This window comes from Dendrobates tinctorius, unplaced genomic scaffold (assembly GCF_039654945.1).
Source record: "Dendrobates tinctorius isolate UK_male_01 unplaced genomic scaffold, ASM3965494v1 ptg000096l, whole genome shotgun sequence".
NCBI lineage: Eukaryota > Metazoa > Chordata > Amphibia > Anura > Dendrobatidae > Dendrobates > Dendrobates tinctorius.
Window position 1 is genome coordinate 1604494 of NW_027361764.1, and position 27823 is coordinate 1632316.

The window sequence follows — 27823 nt, forward strand, 5'->3', positions numbered from 1 at the left end:
GTGGATCACCGCTTCAACAGGGAGTGTGCACACCGTTAATGCAGCTCTGCCCCTTTTCTAGGAGTCTTCCCTGATGAATGACGACTCTCCCTACTACATTCTCTAGCTGGGCATCCGGTGATTACAGTGGGCATGAAAAGTATTCAGAAACCTTTAAAAAATTTTCAGTTTCATTGCAGCCATTTTGTAAATTAAAAAAAGTTCATTTTTTTCTCATTAATGTACACTCTGCACCCCATCTTGACGAGAAAAAAAAACAGAAATGTAGAAATTTTGGCAAATTAAAAAAGAAAAACTGAAATCTCACATGGTCATACATAAGTACACTCAGACACTCATATGTAAGGGTACCGTCACACTTAGCGAAGCACCAGCGATCCCAACAACGATATGACCCGGTCAGGATCGCTGGTGGATCGCTAAGTGGTCGCTAGTGAGCTGCCAAACAGGCAGATCTCACTGGCGATGTAGCGACGCAGCAGTGGTCGTTACTTACCTGTCAGACGCGGCGATGAAGACATCCATCCGCCCGCATCGCCACAGCAGGAAGCCGCCGCCGAGAAATGGCCCTGGACGTTCTCGCGCGATCAGCGATAACCAGCGGGGGAGCCGGTCGGAGGTATCACACATAGCGATATCGCTGCTGTGTCACAAAATCGATGACGTTATAGCGATATTGCTAGCGATATTAAAAAAGATTCATTTTGAGCTTTTTCATCAATTGAGGATGTCATAATAATCGTTACTGTGCGTGTATTAAAGAAATGACAGCACTTGTTGTAGCATATGTATAGCAGGAATTTATTTATATGTATGTACGAGGGGCGATCCAAAAGTAATGATAATCAATAATAAACACAATGAATATAGTCAAAAAATTTTTTATTTTTCTACATAGTCTCCTAACAAGTCTATACATTTAGTCCATCTCTTTTCTAAACTTAGAATTCCCTTTGAAAAAAATTCTTGATCTTGACCCTCAAAAAACTCCCCAACAGCAGTTATCACGTCGCTATTGTCGTCAAACTTCTTTCCCCGGAGGTGTTCCTTGAGCCGAGGAAAGAGAAAGAAGTCACTGGGGGCTAGATCTGGCGAATAGGGGGGGTGTTCCACCAGTTCAAAGCCCGCTTCTCGAATGGTAGCCATGGCAACTGCAGCTTTGTGAGCCGGTGCGTTATCTTGGTGAAACAGCACTCCAGCCCGCAGAATGCCGCGCCTTTTCTCCTTGATAGCCTCCCGCAATCTTCTTATTTGTTCTGCGTAGTAGGAGCCCGTAATAGTGGCTCCCTTCTCCAAATAGTCCACCATAATAATTCCTTCAGCGTCCCAAAAAACGGACGCCATAACCTTCCCTGCTGAGCTTCACACTTTGAATTTCGTCGGCTCGTTTCCATGTCATCGATTGTTGTTTAGTTTCGGGATCAAAGTGGTGGATCCAGGTCTCATCCATGGTCAAAAACGTGACAAAAAATTCTCCTTGTCTGCTTGGAACTTTTCGAGATTTGCTATTGAAATGTCAACTCGTTTCTTCTTTTGCTCATCGGTTAACATTTTTGGTACCCAAAGCGCGGAGACCTTTCTCATATGCAATTCTTTTGCAAGGATTCTTTGAATACTGCCATATGAGATCCCTGTGACCTCAGCTACATGCCTGATAGTCACTCTTCGATCTGCCAACACTTCTTCAACTTTTTTCACGTTTTCTTCATGGACGTGGATGGGCATCCTTCGCGATGTTCATCTTCCGTCGATGTTCTTCCCAGCTTAAATTCCTTGGCCCAGCGTGCAACTGTGGAATATGGAGAAGAGTCCCCCAATGTTTCCACCAAGTCGCTGTGTATGTCTTTGGTAGACATTTTTTTCAAGCAGAGGTATTTGATGACAGCTCTGAGCTAGTTTTTTTCCATTTTGATGTTCACTCCTTGGCAGTTCATATTCAAATGAATGTAGCTCCCGGGAATCGTGGCCTATTTAAGTGATTTTTTTTTCCTGGACTAGCGGGTACTTAAGAGAGAAGAAAACATTTTATTTTAATTTCTGTGTGCAATAGAAATAACCGATTATCATTACTTTTGGATCGCCCCTCGTATAATATATTTGTCCCGTACTTTTCCAGATAAAGATCTTCCCATGGAGGGTTGGTCTAATTGTATTAGGTCTTTCACATGGTATGACCAAAGTAATGTTAGTTTTATCTCATCTAGCAATGAAATTTTTGTCCGCCGGCAGATGGTCAGTTGAAAATGTATGGTGTGTATGTGTCATGCGTTTCACATGGTTTTAATTCACTTGTCACTTTAGACAACAGCTGAGGTAGGAGGAGAGATGGAGATGCGACGTGCATATGAATCCGCCACTTCCTCCTACACTCTGACCCGTAGAAGAGCTTCAATAGCGCGAAACAGCCGTTGTCAGCCGCTCTGCACTTTTGTCACCACAACCCCGACTTGACATGTAATTTGATGTGTCAATAAAACGAACATAATTTATCCCATGGAGTGCGACCATTTTCTTCTGTTTGGAGCTTAAGATTGATTGCTACGAGGTCAAGCACCCGGGAAAAGCCCTGTATGGATCTACTGCCGGCCGAACACCACCTGTGCATGTAAGGGAAAAGCGGTGCCGTCTGCTCTGTATCTCAGTGGTTATATTTGAAATGGACTTTGTTTCTTGGACTGAGCACGCCTAGTTACCGGACTGGTGGTCACATATAAATATTATATAACGGCTTTTAATTTTTACAATGTCTGTGAACATGGAGGCAGAAGCATGCACACTTGGAAAAAGCCTACAGGCATGTCGGGAGGATGTGGATAATTATTTCAAAGAGTGCGAAACCTGTGACGAGGTGCACACTTTAAGCACAAAAGCTTTGGAATTTAAATTAATTAATTTGGCTGAGAGAGAGATAAAATTATTTTGGACTAACAATTCATTGAATTCCTACAGTGATTGTGGACTTGTACCCCGAGGATTAAGGGTGTGGAAAGACATCTCCAATTTCAGTGATCATGCTTCTTTTCGTATGGAGTGGGAAAAGATTCTTCTTAAATGCTCCCAAGATCTGTTACAACTAGTGCTGGTCACTAATTTACAGAATTATGATACAGTTAAAGATGAATTATCCAAATCTCAAGAGGAATTAAAATCAAGGTTAACAGAAAATCAATGGCTGTTGTTTAATAAAAAGATGGACAGCAAATTATTAGGCCTGGATCACACTTCCATTTTTTCAAATCCGGCAAAATCCGTCAGTTACCGTCAAAAAACGGATCCGCCGTTTTTTTGTCCCATAGACTTCCATTAGCGGTTACCGCGGATCCGTCAAAAAACGGATCCGTTTTAAAAAAAACGATCCGTTTGCGGAAAAAACGGAAATGTATCTGTTTCGCGGACACAAAACGGATGTGTGAAACAGGGCTTACCTATACAGGCAGAAATTAAAACCAGAAAACGCGATAAATTTTTGCGTGACAAAAAGGACTTTGAGAATGGCCAAATATTTAATTGGAATAAACAACGTCCCAATCTTAACTCTAATTTTGGACAGTCGGGCAAAGGGAAATATAAGCGTCACTTTCAGAAGCACAAACAGGTCCCAGTAAAAAGAGACTATTTGACCACGGACTCAAGTGTGGGGGAGGGAGCCAATTTGTTAAACGCTTCACCTGATCAACAATCATGTCGAGGTAATGACATCTAGGTCCAGTATCCCTTTAGGCGGAGAGTCAGAAGAGGAAGGAGGAAGACTTTTCAGTCGATATCGCAAGAGAAGGCAGGTTTCGTGGAGACCGAGGCACTAATGGACACAAATTTAACTAGTCATGTCCTTAAGGAGGCACATCATACATTATTAGATAAGGGTCCTAGTTTTTGTATGCCAGATATGTTTCACCTGACAGAGTTTAAAATTGACTTATTTAAGTCTACTAGAAAGATCCATTTGTATAAACATTTTTTGACAAAACCCTCAAATGACACCACAGGGGAAGTCCAATGCAAGGTGGGTTCCCTTGGGTTCATGGTTGGAACGAGTACATTAGCGGAAGTGCAGAATGATGCTGCTTTGCTGTTGAGTATTACAGAACCAGAAATAAAGACTAGTTATGATACACAATTTACAAATTCACCCTTCACGGGGGGAGTAACATCCCAGTACATGCCCTCTGTTTCTCCGGGTAATCTCATAGATGTGTTTGAGATGCAAGTTATCAAAGACATGGAATCAGTTATGTATCCAGTGGCTCCGTCTAATGTGTCAGTTTCAGAAGAACAAGCTATGAGAGAAATCAGGGAATGGACAGACACTGTAGTGAGACCCTCCAACAAAGGAGGGAATACAGTCTTATTACCTAAGGAAATGTATTTACTGAAGCTCATCGACAATTGTCAGACACCGTGACATATACACAACTGTCAGTAGATCCCATATCTAGATACATCAAAGAATTGAGGTCCCTACTTCGGAAATATGTTAGTAATCACATTATTTCCAAAAAGAAAGCAGAAAAGTTGTTACCTGAATTTCCTATGCGTCCACATTGGTATCACGTACCTAAAGTCCACAAATCTTCCACCTGTCCTCCAGGACGCCCAATTGTGTCTGGTATAGGGTCAGTAACAGAGCCATTGTCCCAGTATGTGGACTGGCTACTGCGACCGTTGTTAACTCAGATCCCGTCATACATAAAAGACACAAATGCTTTTTTACAAGCAATACACGAGTTTGTGTGGCAACCGGGGTTTCATTTAGGTTCCATAGACGTAGAGAGTCTCTACACGAGAATTCCCGGGACATTGGGTATAGATACAATTAGGGAGATACTTGATGTTACAGGAAAAGAAAAGAATTTTGTGGATTTTGTATGTGAATCTATGAGTTTCATATTAACGCACAATGCTTTCACATTTGATCGGATATGGTATCGTCAAAATGTAGGTACCGCGATGGGTACACGCCAGTATCATGTACTTTCGCGAATCTGTTTTTGGGGGCCTTTGAGGAGAAATACATATATAATGCTACTGAATTTTTCAGACACATAAGACTGTACCTCAGATACGTGGACGACGTGTTCATAATTTGGGAGGGCTCTCGGGAGACTTTTGAGGATTTTGTCAATTATTTAAATAAAGTGAACCAAATGAACATGATTTTCACACACACATTTGGGGGAGCGAAGTTAGAATTTCTGGACGTTTTATTAGAGATTAAGGATGACATCATTTGCACATCAGCTTATAGGAAACCGTTAGCGAACAATTCCATTTTAAGATACGATAGTTTCCATCCTCCTCACACAGTTAATGCGTTGCCGTACAGCCAATTTTTAAGAGTTCATCGTCTGAACAACACCCCAGAAGGGGTAGAAAGACAATCACGGGAATTATATCATAGATTAAGACAATGGGGATACCCGCGTACTCTGCCTGACGCTACACTTCAGAAAGTGAAATCCCAGATAGAGGACAACAAAGGAGCGACGACAAAGAGAGTAAGACAGAAAAAAGACTCACTTTTTGTTTTTGATACGGTCCTATGGATCACCAAATAAGATCAATAATTAGAAAAAACTATTTTAGAACAGGACAAAGACATTACTGATATCGTATCGAGAGGACCTCTTATTTTGAGCAGACGTAGCACAAGAATCAGGGATATTCTGGTCCAGAATCGAGTGATGACTAAACGGGATTCTTGGTTAGAAAGAGGAACCCCAAAAGGAAATTCCAAGTGTGGGCATTGTGCGGATTGTAGGCGTCATCACCCCGATCGCACATTACACATGGGGGCATTTAGAGACACAGTCACAGATTTCATCACATGTAAAGCGGATCATGTGGTTTACGTGATTTTTTGCCCATGTCGTTTTTTCTATATCGGTAAAACAATACGTCCCCAATATGTCCGATTTCGAGAACACTTTAAATCAATAAAAACAGGTAAAGGGGTTCCACGTTAGATCAGTCATGTTAGGAGTGCACACGGAACGGATCCTCGTGTTCTTTCCTTCACGGGAATTGAAAAACTATCTTCGCCACCACAAGGGGGGAACCTTAATGAAATTTTGCTCAGACGAGAATCCAAATGGATTTTAGACACACAGGCGACAGGTCCGATAGGTTTTAACGACAGGGTCGATGTGGCGAGTTTTCTGTAATGATTTCCATAATTATATATTAGGCGAAAAATTTAGTTAAATGTTAATAATTGGTCCCCATGATATGGACATTAAGATTCGTGACCGCTATAGAGGACGAATAAACCACAGAATGGTCTTTATATCTATGGAAATATTGTGAACAAGTTTTTTGCCATAAAAAAGGTTTTAGTCATGCAAAATTACATAATAAATGAGGTTACATTCCGTCCAGGGAAGTCTGTACTAGGGTGTGAAAAAAGAATAATTAAGAATATATATTCTGTTAAATTTATATTAAAAAAAGTTTCATTTTGAGCTTTCTCATCAATTGAGGATGTCATAATAATCGTTACTGTGCGTGTATTAGAGAAATGACAGCACTTGTAGCATATGTATAGCAGGAATTTATTTATGTGTATGTATAATATATTTGTGCCGTACTTTTCCAGATAAAGATCTTTCCATAGAGGGTTGGTCTAATTGTATTAGGTCTTTCACATGGTATGACCAAAGTAATGTTAGTTTTATCTCATCTAGCAATGAAACTTTTGCCCGCCGGCAGATGGTAAGTTGAAAATGTATGGTGTGTATGTGTCATGCGTTTCACATGGTTTTCATTCACTTGTCACTTTAGACAACAGCTGAGGTAGGAGGAGAGATGGAGATGCGAGGTGCATATGAATCCACCACTTCCCCTACACTCTGACCCGTAGAAACGCTTCAATAGCGCGAAACGGCCGTTGTCAGCCGCTCTGCACTTTTGTCACCACAACTCCAACTTGACATGTAATTTGATGTGTCAATAAAACGAACATAATTTATCCCATGGAGTGCGACCATTTTCTTCTGTTTGGAGCTTAAGATTGATTGCTACGAGGTCAAGCACCCAGGAAAGGCCTGTATGGATCTACTGCCGGCCGAACACCACCTGTGCATGTAAGGGAAAAGCGGTGCCGTCCGCTCTGTATCTCAGTGGTTATACTGCGAGCGATATCGCTTAGTGTGACGGGCCCTTAAGTCCTATGCTGTCCATCTCCTTGTGATCCTCCTTGAGATGGTTCTGCTCCTTCATTGGAGTCCAGCTGTGTGTAATTACACTGATAGGACTTGATTTGTAAAGGCGCACACCTGTCTATATAAGAGCTCACAGTGAACTCATAATGGCTTCAATGAAACAAAGAGTCAATATAGAAAAACCCAGACTCATATTGGATAGTTGGCCAAGTACAACTGACTTAGCCACTATGACACAACTCGAAGGATAACATATTAAAAAAAGGGAGAATGATAGGAGTGTTTAAAAATAGCACAAAAACTTTATTAGACACAAAAGCACATTTAAGAAACATCAATAAAAAAGTGCAATATAAGGACACCACCTGTTGTGAGTTCATTTTCCCCTTCATTACTGAGGCCTGAGGAACTCCCTCTTCTGGTAAAGAAAGGTAGTGAGCCTGATTATCAAACACCTGAGGCTGACGATGACTGGCTGAGTGGAGTTACTGACTGGATATAAGGCTGCCGACGCCCTTCTGCCCTGCGGGTGATTTCTCTGTGGGATCCTTGGAGACCAGTCTGAATTCCTGCTCCTCTAAAGCTAAGTTTGCTGCTCGGCCTTTTGCTTTGGTGCTTTGTCTTTGTTTTGCTTTGTTTTTCTGGATTTCTGCCATTCCCTGCTGGGGTGTGCTGAATTCATTTAGCTCTGTCTTCTGAAAATACCTGAGTGCTGATTTAGTTTTTGAAGCCTAGCTGCTTCAGGGCCTTTTTCATATCAGCTTGTTGGCTTATGTCTTTGATAGGGTTTTGGCAGATTGCAGACAGCAGCCTTCCTGTCCTTTCCTATCTAGGTAGTTTTGGGCCCCGTCTTTGCTCAATCTATCTTTCTGTCTGTGTTAGTATTTTCATCTTGCTTCACCGTCATTATATGTTGGGGGCTGCCTATTGCTTTGGGGTCTGCTCTGGGGCAGTTTAGATTTCCCCTTTCTTTCTTTAGGCCTATGTAATTCTCCGGCTGTGATCGAGGGGTCTAGGGCATCGTAGGACCCCCCACGGCTACTGCTAGTTGTGTTGATAGGTTCAGGGGTCTGCAATCTGATAGTTGCCAACTTCTCTGGTTTTCTGGACTTAGCTTGTATTTCTGCTTTTGCCTCCTACGGTGACTCATTCATAACAACCACCAATTGGTGGCACTCAGTATTGTATCTGTCATGATCCAGAAAGGGTTTTGAGTCCTGTCTTTCCACGTTCCCGGTCTGATCATTTCACGAGTTAACTTTTCTCAGCCTCAGTCAGGTCTTAGGTTTGCCATTTAGCGCCGCTGCATCCGGCAGGTGGTGTCAGCTACAGTTCTGCCTTTGGCATGTGTATCTGACTCTGGTATTTCCTGATTTGTCCTGCTGTGATCCCTGACTTGCCTCGTGTCTATTTATTCCCTCTGTCTGTCATGACTCAGTCTTTCCCTGTAAGTTTGTTAACTCCCTGGCTTTGACTTGCATTCAGATCTGCTTCTGTCTTTGTCTTATCCGCTTCCGGCCATTGCTGACCCCCTGGCTTGTTTCTGACCATGTGTACTGCTGTGACCTCTGGTATTTCGGCTCCTGACTGTTGCTGACTCGGCTTGTCTGACCACTTTTTCGCCACCTGGTGCCACTTGTGCTGCTGCTCAGTGTGACTATGCTGTGTGTGCAACCTCTCTTCCCTCACCAGCACCCCCTGGCAGTGGTTGCGCTGTACTGCACTGCAGTAGCATGACAGTATCAATCACATTTGTCACAAATCGGTAAGCAAGAACAACCTTATGTAATTAGTGGCCTTACCCTCATATCTCCATATCCCCCCTGGAGCTAGCAAATATTTAGTTATAATAATAAATAAATCACAGTTCTTTTCCAGACTGAGGTCTTCTGTAAAACAACTGCAGTAAATTCACTAATTCATGCTTCATCAGCACACAGCCAAGCCACCATTAGGGCCGTCCCGGTCGGACAGTTCCTGAGGATGAGATGGATATTCTCTACTGATAAGAAGCTGATGAGTCCAAACGGACACCTACCTGCAGGCAGTGGCACAGGGCATGGAAGGTGTCTTGGTTGGCTTCCAGCTGGTCCCAGTCTAGTTCCCAGCATGCAGTGGGAGTAAGAATTGCAGGCAATCCATAAATCAAGGAGCCACAGACACCAGAGGAGGAGACGGCCCTGAGAAAGAAACACAAATCACCTGAAGCAGAAATTACTGTAATATTACAGTGTAATTATATGCTGGGCTCATCCATGTAATGGAGCCGTGTGCTCGGGTCATCCACGTAATGGAGCCATGTGCTCTCGGGTCATCCATGTAATGGAGCCATGTGCTCGGGTCATCATGTAATGGAGCCATGTGCTCGGGTCATCCATGTAATGGAGCCGTGTGCACAGGTCATGAATGTAATGGAGCAGTGTTCTCAGGATATCCATGTAATGGAGCCGTGTGCTCGGGATCATCCATGTAATGGAGCCATGTGCTCAGGTCATCTGTGTAATGGAGCCGTGTGCTCGGGATCATCCATGTAATGGAGCCATGTGCTCAGGTCATCTGTGTAATGGAGCCGTGTGCTCGGGATCATCCATGTAATGGAGCCATGTCCTCGGGTCATACATGTAATGGAGCCGTGTGCTCGGGTCATCTATGTAATGGAGCCGTGTGCTCGGGTCATCCATGTAATGGAGCCGTGTGCTCGGGTCATCCATGTAATGGAGCCGTGTGCTCGGGTCATCCATGTAATGGAGCCGTGTGCTCGGGTCATCCATGTAATGGAGCCATGTGCTCGGGATCATCCATGTAATGGAGCCGTGTGCATGGGTCATGAATGTAATGGAGCAGTGTTCTCATTACATCCATGTAATGGAGCCGTGTGCACAGGTCATGAATGTAATGGAGCAGTGTTCTCAGGACATCCATGTAATGGAGCCGTGTGCTCGGGATCATTCATGTAATGGAGCCATGTGCTCAGGTCATCTGTGTAATGGAGCCGTGTGCTCGGGATCATCCATGTAACGGAGCCATGTGCTCAGGTCATCTGTGTAATGGAGCCGTGTGCATGGGTCATGAATGTAATGGAGCAGTGTTCTCATTACATCCATGTAATGGAGCCATGTGCTCAGGTCATCTGTGTAATGGAGCCGCGTGCTCAGGATCATCCATGTAATGGAGCCATGTGCTCGGGTCATACACGTAATGGAGCCGTGTGCTCGGGTAATCTATGTAATGGAGCCGTGTGCTTGGGTCATCTGTGTAATGGAGCCGTGTGCTTGGGTCATCTGTGTAATGGAGCCGTGTGCTCGGGATCATCCATGTAATGAAGCCATGTGCTCTGGTCATACACGTAATGGAGCCGTGTCCTCGGGTCATACGTGTAATGGAGCCGTGTGCTCGGGATCATCCATGTAATGGAGCCGTGTGCTCGGGTCATACACGTAATGGAGCCATGTGCTCGGGTCATCCATGTATGGAGCCGTGTGCTCGGGTCATCCATGTAATGGAGCTTTGTGCTCGGGTCATCCATGTAATGGAGCTTTGTGCTCGGGTCATCCATGTAATGGAGCCATGTGCTCGGGTCATCCATGTAATGGAGCCATGTGCTCGGGTCATACACGTAATGGAGCCGTGTGCTCGGGTCATCTATGTAATGGAGCCGTGTGCTTGGGTCATCTGTGTAATGGAGCCGTGTGCTCGGGATCATCCATGTAATGAAGCCATGTGCTCTGGTCATACACGTAATGGAGCCGTGTCCTCGGGTCATACGTGTAATGGAGCCGTGTGCTCGGGATCATCCATGTAATGGAGCCGTGTGCTCGGGTCATACACGTAATGGAGCCATGTGCTCGGGTCATCCATGTATGGAGCCGTGTGCTCGGGTCATCCATGTAATGGAGCTTTGTGCTCGGGTCATCCATGTAATGGAGCTTTGTGCTCGGGTCATCCATGTAATGGAGCTGTGTGCTCGGGTCATCCATGTAATGGAGCTGTGTGCGCGGGTCATCCATGTAATGGAGCTGTGTGCTCGGGTCATCCATGTACCCATGCATGTATCCAGCCACTTCTGGGTACAACAGTAATCACAGCACCAAAATGGAAAATAAAAGTCCGTCTATAGCACGGGCTCTCCCAAATGAAGGTCTGACGGTCACTCAGCCTCTACCAGACACTGCGCCACATATGCAGGATCTTACACCTTGGACACGCCACCCTAACGATACAGCTGGACTCCCTATATCGGCTGTACCACGCACCAGGGTGGGGTCATGTGAGCAGCCCGTCCACCCCATCTGTGACAGCTGAATACAGAGGAGATCTCTTTTCTATCTATAAATACATGTAGTTGATACAAAGGATGAACACATCTTATTCCTAGCTGCATAGAAAAGGGATCTCTGCATTTATAATGGGGCTGAGTGCTAATCTCACAACAGAGTGTATTGTGGGATATAAATAATCTAGTGACAGATATTGCAGAATTGGCAGAGAAAGGCTGAATGTGACCCTCTGATTTACCTTATCAAACACGACAAATATCGGGATCTAAGAACGAAGTAAATCCAACCTCACGTAAAACATTCACGGCTCTCTAAGTGCTCTCTATGAGACATGGGGACAGCACTTGTCCTTGGCACCACCACATATAACTGGGGAGTGGTCAGAGTGGCGGCATTCACAGCTCTCTTGATGTGTTCTATGACACATGGGGGCAGCACTGGTCCTTGGCACCACCACATAACTGGGGAGCGGTCAGAATGGCAGCACTCACGGCTCTCTGGGTGTGCTCTGAGACATGGGGGCACCACTGGTCCTTGGCACCACTACATAACTGGGGAGCGGTCAGAATGGCAGCATTCACAGCTCTCTGGGTGCGCTCTATGAGACATGGGGACAGCACTGGTCCTTGGCACCACCACATATAACTGGGGAGCAGTCAGAGTGGCGGCAGTCACAGCTCTCTGGATGTGTTCTATGAAACATGGGGGCAGCACTGGTCCTTGGCACCACCACATATAACTGGGGAGCGGAAAGAGTGGCGGCATTCACAGCTCTCTGGATGTGTTCTATGACACATGGGGGCAGCACTGGTCCTTGGCACCACCACATATAAATGGGGAGTGGTCAGACTGGCGGCATTCACAGCTGTCTGGGTGCGCTCTATGAGACATGGGGACAGCACTGGTCCTTGGCACCACCAACTGGGGAGCGGTCAGAGTGGCAGCATTCACAGGTCTCTGGATGTGCTCTATGAGACATGAGGACAGCATTGGTCCTTGGCACTACCATATATAATTGGGGAGCGGTCACAGTGGCAGCATTCACAGCTCTCTGGGTGCGCTCTGAGACATGGGGACAGCACTGGTCCTTGGCACCACCACATTACTGGGGAGCGGTCAGAGTGGCAGCATTCACAGCTCTCCTGGTGTGCTCTATGAGACATGGGGGCAGCACTGGTTCTTGGCACCACCACATATAACTGGGGAGCGGTCAGAGTGGCAGCATCCACAGCTCTCTGGATGCGCTCTATGAGACATGAGGACAGCACAGGTCCTTGGCACCACCACATATAACTGGGGAGTGGTCAGAGTGGCAGCACTCACGGCTCTCTGGGTGCGCTCTATGAGAAATGGGGACAGCACTGGTCCTTGGCACCACCACATATAACTGGGGAGCGGTCAGAGTGGCGGCATTCACGGCTCTCTTGGTGTGCTCTATGAGACATGAGGACAGCACTAGTCCTTGGCACCACCACATAACTGGGGAGCGGTCAGAGTGGCGGTATTCACAGCTCTCTGGATGTGCTCTGAGACATGGGGACAGCACTGGTCCTTGGCACCACCACATATAACTGTGGAGCAGTCAGAGTGGCAGCATTCATCACTCTCTTGGTGTGCTCTGAGACATGGGAACAGCACTGGTCCTTGGCACCACCACATGTAACTGGTGAGCGGTCAGAGTGGCAGCACTCACTGCTCTCTGGGTGCGCTCTGTGAGACATGAGGACAGCACTGGCCCTTGGCACCACATAACTGGGGAGCGGTCAGAATAGCGGTATTCACAGCTCTCTGGATGTGCTCTATGAGACATGGGGACAGCACTGGTCCTTGGCACCACCACATATAACTGGGGAGTGGTCAGAGTGGCAGCATTCACGGCTCTCTGGGTGCGCTCTATGAGACATGGGGACAGCACTGGTCCTTGGCACCACCACATATAACTGGGGAGTGGTCAGAGTGGCAGCATTCACGGCTCTCTGGGTGCGCTCTATGAGACATGGGGACAGCACTGGTCCTTGGCACCACCACATATAACTGGGGAGTGGTCAGAGAGGCATCATTCACAGCTCTCTGGATTTGCTCTATGAGACATGAGGACAGCATTGGTCCTTGGCACCACCATATATAATTGGGGAGCGGTCACAGTGGCAGCATTCACAGCTCTCTGGGTGCACTCTGAGACATGGAGACAGCACTTGTCCTTGGCACCACCACATAACTGGGGAGCGGTCAGAATGGCAGCACTCATGGCTTTCTGGGTGTGCTCTATGAGACATGGGGGCACCACTGGTCCTTGGCACCACCACATGACTGAGGAGCGGTCAGAGTGGCAGCCCTCATGGCTCTCTGGGTGTGCTCTGAGACATGAGGACAGCACTGGTCCTTGGCACCACCACACATAACTGGAGAGTGGTCAGAGTGGAAGCATTCACGGCTCTCTGGGTGCGCTCTGTGAGACATGGGGACAGCACTGGTCCTTGGCACCACCACATAACTGGGGAGCGGTCAGAGTGGCAGCATTCACGGCTGTCTGGACGTGCTCTATGAGACATGAGGACAGCACTGGTCCTTGGCACCACCACATATAACTGGGGATCGGTCAGAGTGGCAGCACTCCCGGCTCCCGTCATCCCCTGAGGAAGAAGTATTATACACTTCGAAACGCGTTGGGAATTAAACAGTTAAACTTCTCATGTCGTGTTAAATTGAACTTTGTCTAGCAGCGCACAGTATGTCCGAGAAAGTTATTTTATCCATAAGGATTCACCTATTGGAGGTAGCAATCCTAAAAGTCAATGTTGACCCTTTAACGAGCCTTCTTACATGACTTAGGATAAAAGTCAAGCCAGAATTGTCTGCAAATGGAGATTCTGGCTTGGCTTTTATCCTAAGTCATGTAAGAAGGCTCGTTAAAGGGTCAACATTGACTTTTAGGATTGCTACCTCCAATAGGTGGCACTAGAGTTCTAGTCCTCTTCCTCTCTGAAGAGACAATGTGTACAGTAATATCACAGTGACAGGTTAGCATAGAAGAGAGAATAGATATAAACACATAGATATATAGATGTCAGTGACACACACACATATATATGAATACATATTACACAGATAAAAGAAAAGCCATGGATGAACACAGAACTTAAGCACATGCCTAAAAGGAAGAAAGAAATGTTTATAAAATGGAAAGAGGGAGGCATATCTCAAGAAGAATATAATGCTGTCTGCAGAAACTGCAGGGCACAAATCAGATTATCTAAAGCTCACAATGAATTGAGGCTTGCATGAGACGTCAAAAGAAATAATAAAGGATTTGGGGGATATGTCAAAAGTAAAAGAGAAGTCAAAGATGCTATAGGATTTTTACAGGATGAAAATGATGAAAAGGTAAGACAGGATGTTGAGAAGGCCGAACTTTCAACTTCCTATTTTGCATCTGTTTTCTCTCAGAAAGGAAATGTAACATCAACTGTTCTTCACTGTCCTATTAACGGAATAGAAGAATCCAGGATATCTATAAACAGAAAGATAGTGAGGATACACTTAGCTAACCTAAATTAAGTCAAGTCTCCAGGTCCAGATGAATTACACCCCAGAGTACTGAAGGAGATAGGAGAAGGCAAGGCAAAGGCAGACCAAGCCAGGAAGCACAACAATAATCAGGCACCTCCCATAGCAAGAGGTAGCCTGATATAGCACATGATCACTAGGACTTCCAGGTCAAGTCCTCCAATACCATAGAGAGGACAGGCCCGGAGGCAGAGCTGAGGAGAGCGTGCATGCGAACAAAGAACATGGTGAAAACATGGTACTAAGTACGAGAGGTGCGCGTGCACACCCGACGGGACCCCCGGAGCGGCCGCGGCTCTGGAAGAGTTGACGTCGGGACCGAGGACTCGCCCCCAGGTGAGAGCGGCGTGACAGGCGGCATGACACTGGGTGGATCAGGGAAATGCTGTAGATATAGTATATCTTGACTCCAGCAAAGCAAAAGTATGGAATGGACAAGGCAACTGTTAGGTGGATTCATTACTGGTTAGTGATCGGACCCAAAGAGTGGACGTAAATGGCTGCACATCCAGTTGGAAGAATGTCTCAAGTGGGGTACCACAGGGCTCTGACCTGGGCCCTGTATTGTTCAACATCTTTATCAATGATTTAGATGAAGAAAGTGAGGGTAAACTGATTAAATTTGCTGATGACACAAAGCTAGGAGGGATTGCTAATACTAGAGAAGAGAGAGAGAGGATTCAAAAAGATATAAATAAACTGGAGCAGTGGGCAGCAACTAACAGAATTGTTTTTTAACAGGGAAAAATGCAAAGTACTACATCTGGGCAATAAAAATGAAAAAAGCATATACAGAGTGGGAGGAATAGGGCTAAGCAACAGCACATGTGAAAAAGACTTGGGTATACTAATGGATCACAGACTGAACATGAGTCAACAGTGTGATGCAGCAGCAAAAAAGGCAAATGCAATTCTAGGATGTATTAACAGAAGCATACAGTCTAGATCACGTGAAGTCATTATTTCCCTCTACTCCTCTTTGGTCAGACCTCATCTGGAATACTGTGTCCAGTTTTGGGCACCACATTTTAAAAAAGACATCAACAAACTGGAGCAAGTTCAGAAAAGAGCGACCAGAATGGTGACCGGTCTGCAAACCCTGTCTTATGAGGAAAGGTTGCAGGACTTGGGAATATTTAGCTTGCAGAAGAGAAGACTGAGAGGAAACTTAACTGTCTACAAATATCTCAAGGGCTGTCACATTGTAGTAGAATCATCTTTATTCTCATTTGCACAAGGAAAGACTAGAAGCAATGGGATGAAACTGAATGGGAGGAGACACAGATTAGATATTAGAATGCTGACAGAGTGATCAATGAGTGGAACAGGCTGCCACGAGGAGTGGTGAGTTCTCCTTCAATGGAAGTCTTCAAACAGAGGCTGGACAGACATCTGTCTGGGATGATTTAGTGAATCCTGCTTTGAGCAGAGGGTTGGACCAGATGGCCCAGGAGGTCCCTTCCAACTCTACGATTCTATGATTTTAATTCATGTGCCGTGTACAGTAAAATCACTGCAGGAGCCGACAGGATAGAATAGATGGATTACATACTGTAAATACACATAAAATAGACAGATATATAGAGGTCAGTGACATACACATACAGTACAGGCTATTAAAATGGAGGACCCAAAACAAAAAATCTGTGGGATCTCCCTACAATTAATAACCAGTAAAGGCTATGCAGACAGCTGCGGACAAAAAGTTATCCAATAGAATAATTTGGTAAGAAGAGAAGAACTGAATAAAAATATTTTTATTGAAAATACATTTAAAAACAAAATATAAAAAAGTAGTCCTGAAAGTACAAATTCAGAGACTTATTGCCATGGAACACCCTCAATGCACTAACTGTTAAACAGCAAAACAGTGACTAATTAATAATATAAGCGCAGGTTCTCAATATGGTATACAAAGGACAATAATTAGTGTGAATAAAAGAGTCACCCCTTTAAAAATAAAAGGCTGTATGACAAAATACTGAAAAAAAAAATTATATATATATATATATATATATATATATATATATATATATATATATAAAAATCAAAAAAGGGCAGCACTACCAAAATTAAATAGTTGGTGCAAAACCTATTCAGCAGTGTCCAAACAGCCAAATTAACAAAGGTAAAAAAAATAGGCAGCACTTGATAAAGACGGGTCACCGTTGAAACGTTGCCACTGGAGGATCAGTAAAGTATCCACTTTTTTCACATTTAATTTGAGTGCTGCCTATTTTTTTTTACCTTTGTATATATATATATATATATATATATATATATATATATATATGTATAAATAAAATTTTTTTTTATATATATATATATATATATATATATATATATATATATATATGTGCTATGTACTCAATGTAAACAATAAGTATAGGATGGACAGTAACCACCTTGCCCAATATAAAGTGCTGCGCTATTGTTGAGGACAATATATCCCCAATATGAAAATGCAATATGGTGAATGTAAGAACAGATGCTTGATTGAACCACACGTAGTAGCAAAGCAATATCCAGAAGGAAAAATGCAGCACTCTTCAACTCCATTAAAAAACCATAATCCTTTATTAAATCATGTGGACAAGGTTAAAGTCGGGCTAGGTACGTGAACAAAATGCAGTGAAATGAACAGGACTGCAGCTGTTTGGCGTTATCCACGCTTCAACAGGTCCAGATGTATTAATTACACCGTCATTTCCTTTTATAAGGCTTGTCTTCAAAAATTACCATACAACGAAAACATGGATTTTTGTGATAAACTCACCGTAAAATCTTTTTCTCCGAGACGCTCATTGGGGGACACAGGTACTGTGGGTGTATGCTTCTGCCGCTTGGAGGCTGACACTAAGTGAAAAAAGAGGTTATCTCCTCCTCCGCCGTATACACCCTCGCACCCATTGCAGAAAGAAATCAGTTTGGTGCCAAAGCAGTAGGAGTACAACAAAATCAGCCTTATACAGGTACAACATATCCAGAAAAAGACCACCCTCATATCACATAAATGCATATTAATTTAACAAAACAGATGCCAACTTGGCTATCAGGGTGGGTACTGTGTCCCCCAATGAGTGTCTCTGAGAAAAGGATTTTACGGTGAGTTTATCACAAAAATCCATGTTTCTCCTTCGCCTCATTGGGGGACACAGATACTGTGGGACGTCCTAAAGCAGTCCCTGGGTGGGAAGTTGACTCACCGATCCAAGCTACATGTACCTCTGGTTTAAAGGTGCGCCACCGCTGCTTGGAGAATCATTCTAGGCACGCATCCGCTGAGGCCTGAGTATGGATATTATAATGTCTGGCAAATATGTGCAGGCTGGACCAGGTTGCTGCCTTGCAAACCTGTTCCGTTGAAGCCTGGTGCCGAAGCGCCTAAGAGGCGCCCACTGCCGGAGTAGAGTGCGCTCTGATCCCTGCTGGAATCAGCGTGCCTCTAATGTGGTAGGACTCCTGAATAGACAAACAAATCCATCTGGCTACGGTCGACTTTGAGGCAGCGAGTCCCATCCTGCACCCTTCGGGGACCACGAACAGCGCGTCCATCTGACGAAAGGGTGCCGTCCACAACACGTACCTCCGGTCTAACGTGTGAGGAGCTTTTTCCACATGGTGCACCGGTGCTGGACAAAATGAAGGCAAGACAACATCCTCATTAATATGAAATGAGGACACGACTTTCGGCAGAAAAGGAGGGGCTGGTCTGAGCACCACCCTATCCTTATGGAAAGTGAGGAACGGAGCTCGGCAGGATAGGGCCGCCAGCTCCGAAACCCGCCTAATAGAGGTTATGGCCACAAGGAACACGACCTTCCAGGAAAGATACCTCAAAGAGTCCTCCTGAAGAGGTTCAAAAGGAGCTTCCTGCAGAACACTTAGGACCAGGTTAAGGTCCCAGGCGTCCATAGGCGCCCTATAGGGAGGTACCAAATGGGAGACTCCCTGGATGAAAGTCTTCACATGCAAATTGGTAGCAATTCTACGCTAGAATAGAACGGATAAGGTCGATATTGGTCTCCCGAGGGAGCTTGGGGCTAACCCAGAGTCTAGACCTGACTGGAGAAAAGCCAAGATGTTGGGGATCGAGAATCTTAGTGCAGAGACACCCTGGCCTCGACACCAAGCAAAGAACACCTTCCAGGTGTGGAGGTAAATTTGTGCCGAAGCAGGCTTCCGGGCGCTAACCATTGTAGCGACCACCTTGCTCCCAAAACCTGCCTGGGTTAGGATCCAATATTCAATGGCCATGCCATCAAATACAGGGCCCCTGAGTTCGGGTGGCAAATCGGCCCTTGAGAAAGTAGATCTGGGCGCTCCGGTAGACGCCAAGGGACGTCGGCGAGCAGCTACATTAGATCTGCGTGCCACGCTAGACGGGGCCTGTCTGGGGCCAGCAGAATCGCAGGAACCTCTTCCATCTTGATCTTTTTTATGACTCTCGGAAATAGTGGTAGCGGGGGAGGCGGAATTGGTTCCATGGCAGAACCAATGCATCCACAGCGATTGGCTGCAGGTCCCTGGCCCGAGCGGCATATGTGGGCACCTTGGCTTTCACTCTGGAAGTCATCAGGTCCACATCCATAGTTCCCCACAGTTGACAAAACAGCTGGAAGACCTCGGGATGCAGTGACCACTCTCCGGACGCAAGACCCTGCCGGCTGAGAAAGTCTGCCGCCCAATTTTCCATGCCCGGGATGTAGACTGCCGAAATCACCGAGTGGTTTGCGTCGGCCCACTGACGCACATGCCCCACCTCGCGCATGGTTGCTTTGCTGCGGGTGCCGCCTTGGTGATTTATGTAAGCCACCGCCGTGGCGTTGTCTGATTGAACTCGGACGGGGGGCAGCCTGCTAAGAAGTGATGAAACTGTGGCAGAGACAGCCAAATTGCTCATATCCCCAATAAGTTTTTCGGGAGGCGGGCCTCCTGCGGAGACCATCGACCCTGGGTCGTGTGGTGGCGAAGCACCGCTCCCCAGCCGAGGAGACTGGCGTCGGTTGTCATCACCAACCAATGATCTGGGGGGAAGGGTTTTCCCTGGGTCAGAGAGGAACTGGTCATCCACCACCCGAGTAACCGCCTGACTTGAGGGGATAATCGGCACCGCCGATCGAGCGTGAAAGGATTCTTATCCTAGGCTGACAAGATGGCGCGCTGCAGAGGGCGAAGATGGAACTGGGCGAACAGTATTGCTTTCATTGCTGCCACCATTTTTCTAGAATCCTCATCCCGAAAAGGATGGTATGAGGGACTGGTTGGCGAAGCGTCCAGACTCCCTGCCGGAGAGCTAGCGCTTTGTCCTGAGGGAGAATTACCAACACTCGGCAAGAGTCGAAGATCATTCATATATGCAAATAAAGTCCGTGGAGCCTCATTTAAGAGTCTCAAACACGGGACTAGCCAGATCTCGTGTTTGAGACTCTTAAATGAGGCTCCACGGACTTTATTTGCATATTCATATTTCCCAGGGAGCATTGAACCTAGGATTTCACTGATTGAGCGCCTTTGCCGGCTGCCGCAGTGTTTTCTATGACTGGTCTCCCTGAGGTCAGTGATTGTTTCGTGATGTTGGTCTACTAGGCATTGCTCCCACCTAGCCAGAATCCTACTCCACACTGATGAGGGGCAACACCCCGAAACAGCTGTCTGTGGATGGATACCTGGCCTTGGTATTTCCCTTGTCATATCTGTAAACTCGTAAAGAGCTGGATATTGACTTAAAGGGCCACTTAATATGGTGGTAATGGTGGTTTCTGAAAGGACCCACCCCTTGGCTGGGTCCTTCCCTGGAGGAAGATCTGGCTAGTCCCGTGTTTGAGACTCTTAAATGAGGCTCCACGGACTTTATTTGCACATTCGTATTTCTCAGGGAGCATTGCACCTAGGATTTCACTGATTGAGCGCCTTTGCCGGCTGCCGCAGTGTTTTCTTTGACTGGTCTCCCTGAGGTCAGTGATTGTTTCGTGATGAAGATCAATCTTAAGAAGGAAATCCTCTGAGCTGGCACAAGTGATGACTTCTTTGCATTGACCAACCACCCTAAGCGGGCAAGAGTATCTAGCGTGATGTTGACATTTTCCCCGCAAGCCCGTATTGAAGGGCCCTTGACCAAGAGGTCGTCCAAGTAAGGCAAGATGACTATGCCTCGAGAATGCAGTAGGGCCATGACAACTGCCCTAACCTTTGTGAACACTCTGGGAGCTGTGGCTAGCCCGAAGGGTAGTGCTACGAATTGAAAATCACGACCGTTGATGGCGAAACGTAGAAACCTTTGATGGAGGAAAAAAATGGGAATATGCAGATATGCGTCCCGGATGTCGATCGAGGCCAAGTATTCTCCCTGCTTCATGGCCGATATGACTGAACGGAGAGACTCCAACCAGAAATGTCTGATCCTGATAAATTTGTTCAGAAGCTTCAGGTCCAAAACCGGTCTAACAGGTCCGTCCTTTTTGGGAACCGCAAACAGGTTGGAATAAAAACCCTGAGCCCTTTCGTGTTCTGGCAAGGGAACAATGACTCCGCTGTGCTGGAGCGATTCGATGGCTCCTAAACAGAGCCCTTGCCTGGGTATCCACCCTGGGAAGACGAGAAAGAAAAAAAAACGTCTTGGAGGGCATCTGACAAATTCTATTTTGTAACCTGAGGCCACCAACTCCTTTACCCATGCGTCGCATGCGACACTGAACCAGACGTGGCGAAACCAGAGTAGTCGGCCGCTCACCTTGCTGGTGTCGTCTGGTAAACGCCTCGAGTCCTTTGGCTGACGATCTTTGGGATCTGGCTCCCCTTGATCTGGGCTGCTGAGCACGCATTCTCCCCAATGGGTTGGTTCTATATGAGACCTGCCGCTCCCTATCCTGGTTGGGGCGGCTTGAAGCGGCGAGAGAAAACAGATGCAAAATAGGAATCTAAAAGCTCGGCCTTCTCAAAATCCTATAGCATCTTTGACTTTTCTTTTACTTTTGACATATCCCCAAAATCCTTTATTATTGCTTTTGACATCTCTTGCAAGCATCAATTCATTGTCAGCTTTAGCTAATCTGATTTGTGCTCTGCAGGTTCTGCAGACAGCATTATATTCTTCTTTAGATATGCCTCCCTCTTTCCATTTTATAAACATTTTTTTCTTCCTTTTTAGCATGTGGTTAAGTTCTGTGTTCATCCATCCTTGATGTCAGCGAACCAAAGACCCTAAGAAACCACCCAACCATGAGGTTATAGAGAAACAAAACAGAAAATGACATCTTTATCACACTTACATTCAATCTGCAGAATAATGTGGAATGCAGAGTTAACTTATGAGAATACATTTTGCAAAATAACTATTCCAAATGGATAGCAGCCAATTTCTGACAGTAGCTTCTTCCAGTCCTATAGTGCAGCCCTAACCTGAAGAAACTTTATAAAAATAAGTTTTCTGATATTTTGGGGTCCTTTCAAGTCTGACCTGTCACTACCTCCACCAATCAGATGTTACCAGCTCCGGCAGTGTCCGGATGGTACTGGAGTCCAGAGCAGAACAACATAGAGCCATCACACAGTGTAGTAGCTGCTGCACTTATTTGAACAGTACCCAACAGTCACTACATGTGACGCAGTCATGGAGCCTAGCCCTGTAAATGGTTCACAGGTGAGGGTGCCTATCCCAAGAACAAGCTATCAGTATCAAGCGAGTGGAAATCACCTTTAAATGTTTTTGCCCTCCCTTCTTGAGTTTAATTTTCACAGTTTTGGGAAACGAGATGATATTGTGGCCACTGGTACCAGGGTTTTCAGGATCAGTCATGATCCGCATTCTGAGAAGCAACAAAATCCAACACCGCATTGCTTCTTCCAAGATCTTCCACAACCGGCCCCGTAAATTATCCTGCCACAATCTGTGAACCATCAGAATTTGTCTAGGTAGCAAAATATATAGGATGTGAGCGCCTTGGACTAGGCAATCACTTAGCATTTCTTAATCTATAGGCCATTAGCCCTCCCTGGTTCCTTCCACCACTCAGTACCTTATCCCCTCGCACATGAATCATGATGCAACAATTGTAAGAGGGTCACTGGTAATGTGCTGGAGGGGAGATATGTTTCACTGAGGTTATTAGCTTCCATCATATGAACCTGAAAGTTTGCTCCAGCACGTTAATTGCTGACAGGGATTAGTTGGCCATGATAGGGCCAGGTTTATTGTGAACAGCTAAAGAGCTGGGTGTGACGGCTGTTCACCGTATCTCCATCCTAGGGTGTGGTTCAGGAAGAAAAGCGAAGCCTCTGGACTTTATTGATTGGTCTATGGGCTCTGAAGGTGAGATGACCTAAAACAGCTGGGCTCTTGATTAAAGGAGCTAAACCCTGATTTCTGAGCAGGGACCCCGCAATTATATGGACTGTAATGTATGTGGTTTATTTAGGAAAACAAAACTGAATGTATGTGTCTGTTTGGTTATTCACTGGTTTATGAGGCATATTTTAATATGGGCAGCACGGTTGCTCAGTGGCTAGCACTGCAGCCTTGCAGCGCTGGAGTCGAATCCCACCAAGGACAACATCTGCAAGGAGTTTGTATGTTCTCCCCGTGTTTGCGTGGGTTTCCTCTGGGTTCTCTCGTTTCCTCCCACATTCCAAAGACATACTGATAGGGAATGTAGATTGTGAGCCCCATCGGGGACAATGATGATAATGTGTGCAAACTGTAAAGCGCTGCGGAATATGTTAGCGCTATATAAAAATAAAGATTATTATTATTAAGATTATTATTAATAAACTAGCTGAAGATTTAAACAAAAACATTCCTTTGACGAGCTTGTAAAGCAGCCGTGTGAGCCGATCTACCGCACAATACAGTGATAGTCTTACCTTCTAGTCGTTTAGGCTTTTGTTGAATTCTTCACCTTTAAAGTTGTGTCACGCATGGATCTCATTATCCACTGCCCTGTCCTGCCCCCAGTGTCCACCATTATAACCAGACCCCTCTAACATCTGCTCTTTACCTTATGACCTTCCAGGCTTGGGTGGCTCCAGTGCCTGCAGCCATATCTGACTCCCGGGGATACACCTCGCCTTCCTCTCCATGGAGCAGTCCTGGATTTAGCAGTGGTAGGCTCACATCACACATGACTTCTACTACAAGGTGAAGAATATAATAGTCAGGTGTGGCAGCACACGTCCATTCTCATGCACTTCTATCCCAGTTTACTGCAGGAGCACAGGATAGACAGCACTCCCTCAGGACAACCTCATGTCGCAGGAATATGCCTTCTCAAGGTCTCATGCACAGTAACATCACAAGAGAATCCCACATCTACGATTACAAAAATATTTATTATATACAACCCCTGGCAAAAACTATGGAATCCCGGCCTTGGAGGATGTTCATTCATGTGTTTAATTTTGTAGAAAAAAAGCCGATCACAGACCTGGCACAAAACTAAAGTCAATTCAATGGCGACTTTCTGGCTTTAAGAAACACTAAAAGAAATCAAGGACAACTATAATACTTATGTATGGTATAAGGACTTCAATGGCGTAGGGCAATGACGGCAGAGACACGCTTAGTGAAGCAAGTGATTTATATACAATTGTGCACAACAAACGTGGAAATACGTAACGGGTTCAGAGCACAGACATACAGCAGCACATAGCAAAAGGTTCAGCAAGGATGGTGAGTTATCAAGAGTCACTGAGTACGGAATATAACTGGGTATTGCAGGCAAAGTCCAGAGTATAACAAATGTCCAGCAGGATAATGTTCAGCGGGCACCGGGTAACAGCTACTAACCAGTATAGCAAACAGAAGTCCAGTTGTAGCGAGCCTCTGGTATGATGAGTCCGGTGGAGATCCAGTAAGGGGAGCTTCAGTGGGCACAAACACTAACCGGGTGCGGCAGCCAGAAGTCCAGCGGTATCCAGAGGTCCAGAGAGGTGAAGTCTCAAGCAGGAAGCAGGGTTGTTCCAGAGTCACAAGATCTGGGAGAGTGGCAGGGCAGGAGCACACCAGGAATCAATATACTCAAGCGATTTGCTTGTGCTTAGGGGCGGGTTTTTATGCAGCTGGGGAGGAAGTGATGTAAACGAAAACTCCATCTTAACTAAGGGCAGCTAAGAGGAAGTGATGCAACAGGACCGAAAACTCCATCTTAACCAAGGGCAAAAGTTCATTCAAAACAGACCGGAAAGTCCTAGGATCCTGACAACAACAAATGTGGTAGTCAGTAATGGTGACTTGTTTAAACCAAGCAGAGGGGAAAAATTATGGAGTCACTCAATTCTGAGGGAAAAAATTATGGCATCACCCTGTAAATTTTCATTCCCAAAACTAACACCCGCATCAAATTAGATCTGCTCGTTACTCTGCATCTAAAAAGGAGTGATCACATCTTGGAGAGCTGTTGCACCAAGTGGTCTGACATGAATCATGGCTCCAACACGAGAGATGTCAATTGAAACAAAGGAGAGGATTATCAAACTCTTAAAAGAGGGTAAATCATCACGCAATGTTGCAAAAGATGTTGGTTGTTCACGGTCAGCTGTGTCTAAAATCTGAACCAAATACAAACATGGGAAGGTTGTTAAAGGCAAACATACTGGTAGACCAAGGAAGACATCAAAGCGTCAAGACCAGAAACATAAAGCACTATGTCTCCAAAACAGGAAATGAGAAACAAAAGAAATGAGGAATGAAGGGGAGGAAACTGGAGTCAACGTCTGTGACCGAACTGTAAGAAACCGCCTAAAGGAAATGGGATTTACATACAGAAAAGCTAAACGAAAGCCATCATTAACACCTAAACAGAAAAAAACAAGGTTACAATGCGCTAAGGAAAAGCAGTCGTGGACTGTGGATAACTGGATGAAAGTCATATTCAGTGATGAATCGCGAATCTGCATTGGGCAAGGTGATGATGCTGGAACTTTTGTTTGGTGCAGTTCCAATGAGATTTATAGACTGCCTGAAGAGAACATGCAAATTTCCCCAGTCATTGATGACATGGGGCTGCATGACAGGCACAGGGGAGATGGCTGTCATTACATCTTCAATAAATGCACAAGTTTATGCTGATATTTTGGACACATTTCTTATCCCATCAATTGAAAGAATGTTTGGGGATGATGAAATCATTTTTCAGGATGATACTGCATCCTGCCATAGAGCAAAAACTGTGAAAACATTCCTTGAAAAAAGACACATAAGGTCAATGTCATGGCCTGCAAATAGTCCGGATCTCAATCCAATTGAAAATCTTTGGTGGAAGTTGAAGAAAATGGTCGATGACAAGGCTCCAACCTGCAACGCTGATCTGGCGACAGCAACCAGAGAAAGTTGGAGCCAGATTGATGAAGAGTGTGACCCTCATTAAAGGGAAGGTGCCATCCAAAAAATTTTTTTTCAGCAATTGAAAAAATGTAAAGAATTAATGTTTACATTTTCTTAAAAAATATTATCATTTGTTTTTAATTTTGCAAAATATGAAAAATAATTTTAAAAAGTTTGGCATTTCCACTTGTTAACACTAGGGGGAGCAGCTACTGAAATCTGGCACAAAAACCTATGACATCTATAGACACAGTGAGCAGCCATTTTGATGGGGCTTGCAAAGTTACTGACTGTCTTTGCATGTAAAGTCTGGATCAGAACAGGCCATCAATCAGCAGACATGTTTCCTGGATTTCTGTGGAGCAGACAAGCAGACGGTCCATCCATGTGAATAAAACACAGCGCTCTTTGTACAATCCCTGGCACCGAACAGGGCGCCCCCCACAGACCAGCACACTGCTCTCCTGAAATACTCTGTGCTGCTGTCGCCCTGCTCCTTCCACCATACATCAGGCCCCTGTCCCCTCGGTTTCACACATCGCCAGGACGGGATCTGAGGAGAGGAATGGGGTCTTCGGTCACCGAGGATGGCAGGCAGCAAGGATTCTGGGAGCAGAGTGACAGCAGCACAGAGTATTTCAGGAGAGCAGTATCACACAGGATAGGATTAGATACACGGCTCAGCAGGCAGCATCACACAGGATAGGATTAGATACACGGCTCAGCAGGCAGCATCACACAGGATAGGATTAGATACACAGCTCAGCAGTCAGTATCACACAGAAGAGGATTAGATGCACGGCTCAGCAGGCAGTATCACACAGAAGAGGATTAGATGCACGGCTCAGCAGTCAGTATCACACAGGATAGGATTAGATACACGGCTCAGCAGGCAGTATCACACAGAAGAGGATTAGATGCACGGCTCAGCAGGCAGTATCACACAGGATAGGATTAGATACACGGCTCAGCAGTCAGTATCACACAGAAGAGGATTAGATGCACGGCTCAGCAGGCAGTATCACACAGGAGAGGATTAGATACACGGCTCAGCAGGCAGTATCACACAGAAGAGGATTAGATGCACGGCTCAGCAGGCAGTATCACACAGGATAGGATTAGATACACGGCTCAGCAGTCAGTATCACACAGAAGAGGATTAGATGCACGGCTCAGCAGGCAGTATCACACAGGAGAGGATTAGATACACGGCTCAGCAGGCAGTATCACACAGAAGAGGATTAGATGCACGGCTCAGCAGGCAGTATCACACAGGATAGGATTAGATACACGGCTCAGCAGTCAGTATCACACAGAAGAGGATTAGATGCACGGCTCAGCAGGCAGTATCACACAGGAGAGGATTAGATACACGGCTCAGCAGGCAGTATCACACAGAAGAGGATTAGATGCACGGCTCAGCAGGCAGTATCACACAGGATAGGATTAGATACACGGCTCAGCAGTCAGTATCACACAGAAGAGGATTAGATGCACGGCTC

At 45.6% G+C, this 27823-nt stretch overlaps 1 protein-coding gene across 5 annotated transcripts in view; it reads right to left on the reverse strand.

Moving 5' to 3' along the window:
• Window positions 1-27823, reverse strand: part of M1AP (meiosis 1 associated protein) — a 209922-nt gene that overhangs the window by 40024 nt on the left and 142075 nt on the right. For all 5 annotated transcript variants that reach the window (XM_073586833.1, XM_073586836.1, XM_073586832.1 and 2 more), the window contains exons 6-7: window positions 23998-24130; window positions 9196-9337 (exon numbers count right to left, since the gene is read on the reverse strand). In XM_073586833.1, the coding sequence (XP_073442934.1) occupies window positions 9196-9337; window positions 23998-24130 (275 nt within the window). The remainder of the gene's footprint in view (window positions 1-9195; window positions 9338-23997; window positions 24131-27823) is intronic.